Source organism: Ostrea edulis, chromosome 4 (genome assembly GCF_947568905.1).
Source record: "Ostrea edulis chromosome 4, xbOstEdul1.1, whole genome shotgun sequence".
In the NCBI taxonomy this organism is placed as follows: Eukaryota; Metazoa; Mollusca; class Bivalvia; order Ostreida; family Ostreidae; genus Ostrea; species Ostrea edulis.
In genome coordinates, this window is record NC_079167.1 from 27263609 (window position 1) to 27271372 (window position 7764).

The 7764-nt window shown below is 36.9% G+C and overlaps 1 protein-coding gene across 1 annotated transcript in view; it reads left to right on the top strand.

The window, feature by feature from the left end:
• The first annotated feature begins 217 nt into the window (after positions 1 to 217).
• Positions 218 to 7764, top strand: part of LOC125671686 (trafficking protein particle complex subunit 5-like) — a 12650-nt gene continuing 5103 nt past the window's right edge. Inside the window, exons 1-4 of the mRNA XM_048907541.2 lie at positions 218 to 324; positions 4876 to 4964; positions 5137 to 5263; positions 5923 to 5980. Coding sequence (XP_048763498.1) covers positions 244 to 324; positions 4876 to 4964; positions 5137 to 5263; positions 5923 to 5980 — 355 coding nt within the window. The 5' untranslated portion in view covers positions 218 to 243. The remainder of the gene's footprint in view (positions 325 to 4875; positions 4965 to 5136; positions 5264 to 5922; positions 5981 to 7764) is intronic.

The following is a 7764-nucleotide window of genomic DNA, read 5'->3' on the forward strand; positions in this document are numbered from 1 at the left end:
GGTCGGGGACAGAACATCTAGGCTAGATAGAGTCCCTGAACTGTCCCAATATTTTCTCAGATAGCTCCAGTTCTGCAGCTAGATAGTACAATACTTGCTTTTATAATAGAATTTTACTATTAATAAATAAATTAAAAACCTTACTTCGAGAACGACTGAAATTACCCCCCCCCCCCCCCCCCCCGCCCAAATGTTCCAGGATCCGCATGCAATGAAAGTGAAAGTGAAACCGGAAGTTTTCTGATGCACGAGAAAAATATGGCGACCGTAAACAAGCAGAAAACGAGTATTTTAGACAAACCACTAGGAAAAGGGAAACCGGAGGTATGTTTAATCAGATTAACGATATTAAATAAAACATATTCAATCCAAATTGATAGATCAACGCCAATTATTTTAATATTTAATCAGATTAACGATATTAAATAAAACATATTCAATCCAAATTGATAGATCAACGCCAATTATTTTAATAGTTGATCGATACATTATAGGCTTATAGCCTGTGTTGAGGTTCACTCGACGCCTCCGTCCGTCCAAAACAAATGTTTCAAACATTGTTAGCGAGATGCAGCAGATTGTTTTTCTTTAAACCAATGTCATTAGTAGTCAACTGTAACATATACAAGTGACATTGCAACTTATCATATAATTAAAATTTTTTTTTAAAAGATACAAATCACAAAATATAGATACATGTGTAAGAAATAAATGTCTTTATACATTTATTGCATGATAGTGAGGGAGATATGAAGATTTACTCACCCAAGAAAATCATATTCCCCAAGGGTGAATAAATCTTCTTATCAGATAGCTAATAAATAGTCTATTATAAAATCAACGTAAATTCTAGGGAATGTTAGTTGTTAGCATTCAATATCCTGAGAATTTATTGAATGCTAACTTTGCATTGGGTAAATTGTGTGTGGCGGAAACATTCCGAGTATGAGCATTCAATATTGACCTTACCGTAACGACGTAAACAAGGTTTAATATTGAACAGTTAAGAAATGCATGCTGATATTGCACACTTTGACCTTAGATGCCAATATTGATGAATTCTCGTCTATTTTGGAGTATTTTGAGTGAAAAGGGATATAATTTAACAACTAAATGCTTTAGCTACATAATAAAAAGGTTATCGCAAGCTAGTGCATTTTTCCAGCCAATATTCACCAATATAAGTTCAATAACCCTATAATATCTCCCGAACATTCATGCAATGAATTGTTTATTATGCCGAACTACAAAAAATGGATTTTGCAGTCCGCTCATCTATACATTGTATGTAGCTGAGATTGCCGTAACGGTAACACTGCACCGTCAACGTCTTAGAAGGTACATTTTAGAAACAATGAAAAACAGTGATATGATAACCAGTTTTTGTATTTCCATTCTCCAGGAATGCTGATTTACTTGCTTGTTTTTGTATCAAGCAAGATCAGGCAATTTAACTGTGCATCATAGACCCGCATATTTTGTGTCTTACGAACTATGAAGGTACAATGACTCGGACTTATTGTGACATCACAATAAACTACATCTGACTTAAAATCTATGGAAAATGCATGAAGCTGCTGAAGGGGTGAAATATGATGGGGAGATATGAAGATTTATCATCCCTAGCATGTGACTGTCTAGACCAATCAGATTACGCATTGCATAGAATTCTCATACTGAGGTATAATAAAAAAAAATTGTTTTATAGCCACTGTGGGATATGAAAGTATGGGATAATTTCTTACAGAATTCTCAATATCTGCATAATAATTACTTTGCTGATTGTACAAAATATCCCTAGATGATTTCTTTGCTTTTATGCCTTTATTTTAATAGAAAGTATCTATTGAAAGGAAAATCACATTCCTTTATTTACACTAAATAAGTATAATAATTGGTAAAGGTCTCTAATGATATACATATGTAATTCATATACAATATATGGTTATTTCAGTAGATATTGTAGAAATAAATTCACAATGCATCATATTTTTCTTTTAGTAGTACATATATGTAACAGTACATGTTTTGTACACTGAAATAATTTAAGCTCCAATATGATTAGCTTTAGTATGAAAGGTGAAGATAACAAACAGTGATCAATCTCATAACTCCTACAAGCAATACAAAATAAATAGTTGGGCAAACACGGACCCCTGGACACACCAGAGGTAGGATCAGGTGCCTAGGAGAAGTAAGCATCCCCTGTCGACCGGTCACACCCGCCGTGAGCCCTATATCCTGATCAGGTAAACAAAGTTATCTGTAGTCAAAATCAGTGTGCCAAGAACGGTCTAACAATCGGTATGAAACACGTCAGACAGCATTTGACCCAATGATAGGTTGTATTGACGAACTAGATTGTTATAACGACCATAGAATTTGCGAAATGCTGACTTCAATCGAGACTGTTGAAACCCCTGTACCATCAACTTGTTTGTCAGTAGCCTGCCTCAATTTAAGTGACCATACTCAGAACAAGCTCTTGTGTATCATATCAGTTGAGAGAATCAGGTGTAAACACCATATGCAGGTGATCATAATGGAATATGGGGAGTTGACGATGGAGAAGATGAAATCATCCTGTTTGTCATACAGTTGAGTTGTCAGTTTGCCATTAATGTCTACATTCAATAAAATATCTAAGTATGAAGCAGAAGTGGACAATTTTATCAATAAATTGATATTATCAATAAGATGATGTTTACATTATTACAGCAACTTTACAAAACAATATTCTGTCTTTGTTACAATACCACAAAAAAATTATTATTCCTTCACAATTCATTGCGAGGGATATAATGTAATGGGCTCATTCATGTGTGGATGAGCATGTGAGTGTGTAACACTGAGCTTGTAGAAACTCTACTGGCCACATTTTTTGCTCCATTCAAGCTCACTATGGGACTTCTTGGGAAAAAAACTAGTAGACATTCTACAGGCCTTGTATTTCGTTCCATTGATTTCATACTGCACATGAAGCTTTCTTATCAAGAGAGGAAGAACCCTATTGATTTTGGGGTCAAAAGTTCAAACTTAGGTCAAAATCACTTCGGAACTTCATAGGAAAAGCTTTATAGACACTCATTGCAAGGCGATATGGCCCATCTTGTAGAGCTCTTGCTTTCATTCTCAATATTACATTTGTCAGATAATTTCGAATTAATCTTTCATTACTACACATACATATGTACTTATTTTATTATATGTCCCCTTTCTATTTATTTCGTAAAGAATATGTACACAAAAAAAAAGAATCTGTAGATCACTGTATTCAAAACTATGTTTTTAAAAAAAATGGTCTGTGGGAGGCAGCACTTGAGCAGTGTCATCAATCAAACCTAGTAGCATTGTTTTTATCTCCCCTGAACTGAAAGTCCAGTTTTCCATCATCTCTCTGTCTATGGTATGCCTGTAAACCTTTCACATTTTCTACTTCTCAAGAATCACAAAGCCATTTTTAACTAAGCTTGGCACAAAGCATCCTTAGGAAAGGGGTTCAAGTTTGTACAAACAAAGGGCCACACATCCCAACTCCAAGGGGAAAAAATTCAGAAAAAAAACCCCCAGATGGGATGTTTAGAAAATCATCATCTCAAGAACCACTGTTCAAACCATGATCCCATCCCGTGGGGATCCAGGTTAGAAAAGGTCCTCAGTACCCCTTGCTTGTCGTAGAAGGTGACTAAATGGGGAGGTCCTTCGGATGAGACCGCAAAAACCGAGGTCCCATGTCACAACACTGCAGGTGTGACACGATAAAGATCCCTCCCTGGTCAAAGGCCATAAGGGCCGAGCATAGGCCTAAATTTTGCAGCCCTTCATCGGCAGTGGTGACATCTCCATATGAGTGAAATATTCTCGAGAGGGACGTTAAACAATATTCAATCAATCAATCTAACCATAATCCCTGGTGTCACAGTGTGAGTTTAAGGAATGTATTGGAAACTTGTTAAGATAATCAGTCACAAGAGTACAGATTCAGGCATCCTCATGTCACAAGAGTAGAGATTCAGGCATCCTCATGTCACAAGAGTACAGATTCAGGCATCCTCAGGTCACAAGAGTACAGATTCAGGCATCCTCATGTCACAAGAGTACAGATTCAGGCATCCTCATGTCACAAGAGTACAGATTCAGGCATCCTCAGGTCACAAGAGTACAGATTCAGGCATCCTCATGTAGTGTACATGTAATTAAGGACAGATTCAGGCATCCTCATGTAGTGTACATGTAACTAAGAAGGACAGCTTCAGGCATCCTCATGTAGTGTACATGTAATTTAGAAGGATTCCAGTAGATATAATTCAGATGAAGACATTGTAAACATGGTAAATGTACATCTCCATGCACACATTTGGTTAAGGTATATATTTGTTGTAGATTAATATTGCCACCTTTGCTCTGCTGTTCTCGGAGATGATATATATTTGTTGTAGATTAATGTTGCACCTTTGCTCTGCTGTTCTCGGAGATGATATATATTTGTTGTAGATTAATGTTGCACCTTTGCTCTGCTGTTCTCGGAGATGATATATATTTGTTATAGATTAATGTTGCACCTTTGGTCAATCTAATTGAAATTAGATGTTAGATCCACTTGCATACTCGCTACACAAACATCTAACAACATCCCGTAGAGGGTCACGTCAGAGGTCAAATTCGATTGACCAATGAAATCACCGCTGACAAAATCATTGACTGTTTGTTGAATCCGATAAGTCTAGAGTGATACCGAATTTGACCTCTGACGTGACCCTCTATGGGATGTTTTTAGATGTTTGTGTAGCGAGTATGCGAGCGGATCCAACATCTAATTTTAATTAGATTGACTTTTGGTCTGCTGTACTCTGAGATGATATATATTTGTTGTAGATTAATGTTGCCACCTTTGCTCTGCTGTTCTCGGAGATGGTGCAATATTGTCAGAACAGAGTGTACAGTGTCTCTGAACTTCAAACAAAGTGAGTGTTTTGACTTTTCATAAATATCAAAAATTTGGTAAAAAGATTAAAACTGCAATTTATTCCATGATTTTTGTGTGATTTTTCACCTAAAAATATTATCCTTGATTTCGTACTGGAAAAGGTTTTTAATGTTTCAGTTTCAATGCAATGTGAATATGGTTTATTTCAGATTGTCTGAGTTAGGACAACATGTGGGCACCCACATGATTGACCTCCTGTTTGTCAGAGAGAAGGGTTACAAAAGGGAAACCAAGCTCCTCAACATGCTTTTGTTCATAAAGAACAATTTTTGGAAGGTAAAGTTTAGCATCATCACCCAGAATGGGGGGAAAGTTTTCTTTTGTCAAATTTTATTTCATAAACTAAAGATAGATTATGCATAAAATTCTCAAGTAGAGAAAAATCTTAAATCCCGATCAGAAGGCCTTGGGTGCAGATTTAGCATTTTCTGCCGAGTCATGGCTTTGATCTTCGTGTGAGGTATTTAAAGTTAACACCACAATTTGTCAAGGATTATAACATTTTGTATTTGCTTTCATTCATTGATTCATTCCTTGTTTTATGTGTCTGAGCAGTAAACACTGGCAAGGGCTAATATCTAGCTAATACTGCTGCCCTGTCTAATGTATATTGACACAAAGTAATTAATTATTTTCAAAATTAACACGACACATTTTAAAACACCTCAGAAAATGTAGACCAGTCATCATTTCTGGGAATGCTTACTGTGTCCGGGCATTGAGGAAAACCAACAAGCTTGAGTTTTATTTTCCTCTACTCTCTGTGTGAGAATAGCTGTTAGTTTGTTGCTCCATGGCTTGCATTCTAGTGTGTACTGTGGCCTTCAACTCCAAATTCTATTTTTTGGAGCTAGATCTTTGAAGAAAATTATTTTTATGCCATAATTCTTAAGAAATGAAGGTCTAAAATTGTTGATTTTTTGGGTATTTTGCAGACTCTTTTTGGAAAGGAAGCTGACAGACTAGAGCACTCTAATGATGATGAGAAAACCTGTATCCTTACACTGTCACTGCTTGTTATGTGCCCATTTACTGCTCATTCTGTATAAAGCCTGTCCTTGTTATGTGCCCATTTACTGCTCATTCTGTATAAAGCCTGTCCTTGTGACATGCTCATTTACTGCTCATTCTGTATAAAGCCTGTCCTTGTTACGTGCCCATTTACTGCTCATTCTGTATAAAGCCTGTCCTTGTTATGTGCCCATTTACTGCTCATTCTGTATAAAGCCTGTCCTTGTTACGTGCCCATTTACTGCTCATTCTGTATAAAGCCTGTCCTTGTTACGTGCCCATTTACTGCTCATTCTGTATAAAACCTGTCCTTGTTATGTGCCCATTTACTGCTTATTCTGTATAAAGCCTGTCCTTGTTATGTGCCCATTTACTGCTCATTCTGTATAAAGCCTGTCCTTGTTATGTGCCCATTTACTGCTCATTTTGTATAAAGAATGTCCTTGTTACGTGCCCATTTACTGCTCATTCTGTATAAAGCATGTCCTTGTTATGTGTCCATTTACTGCTCATTCTGTATAAAGCATGTCCTTGTTACATGCTCATTTACTGCTCATTCTGTATAAAGAATGTCCTTGTTACGTGCCCATTTACTGCTCATTCTGTATAAAGCCTGTCCTTGTTATGTGCCCATTTACTGCTCATTCTGTATGAAGCCTGTCGTTGTTACATGCTCGTTTACTGCTCATTCTGTATAAAGCCTGTCCTTGTCACATGCCCATTTACTGCTCTTTCTGTATAAAGCCTGTCCTTGTTACATGCCGATTTACTGCTCATTCTGTATAAAGCCTGTCCTTGTCACACGCCCATTTACTGCTCTTTCTGTATGAAGCATGTCCTTGTTATGTGCCCATTTACTGCTCATTCTGTATAAAGCCTGTCTTTGTTACGTGCCCATTTACTGCTCATTCTGTATAAAGCCTGTCCTTGGGTTTACACACTCATGTTCACCTTAAAAAGTCATGTGATAATCATTCTCTTGTATGACATGTAATACTGCTAAAATCTTCCAGGGTATTGGTCAAACTACAATGTGCACCCTTGTAATGGAGTTTTGAAAGCAAATGTTTTTAAATATAAATATGCTCTCTCTCCTTGCAGTATATTGGTGAAACTGCAATGTGCACCCCCCTCCATGTGGTAATATTGAGAAGGTTTAGAATGCCTGTGATGATAATGGAAAATGTGGGTTATCTATTATCCCGGTAGTCAGGGGCAATGACAATATTAAGTTTGATATTTATAAGGCAAAGGGTTCCAAACGTAATAAACAGTATTTTTAGCCGAGTTGCAACGAAGTTGAACTCGGCTATTGGTTTGGTGATGCGGGCGGGTTGGCGGGCGGATGGTTGGGCGTCAACAATTGGTTTCCGTATGATAACTCGAAAAGTTTACAATCTAATCAATTGAAACTTTGATATATTGTTGGGTACCAGGCAAGGAAGACCCCGATTGATTTTGGAGAAAAATTGTCAAAGGTCAAGGTCACAGTGACCGAAAATAGAATGAAAATGTCAGAAAAATTTGGTTTCCGGATGATAACTCAGAAAGTTTAAATCCGAATCAAATGAAACTTTGATTCATTGTTGGGTACCAGGTAAGGAAGACCCCTCTTGATTTTGGAGGAAAAGGGTCAAAGGTCAAGGTCACAGTGACCGAATATAGAATGAAAATTTCAGAAAAATTTGGTTTCCGGATGATAACTCAGAAAGTTTAAATCTGAATCAAATGAAACTTGGTTATATTGTTGGATACCAGCAAAGGAA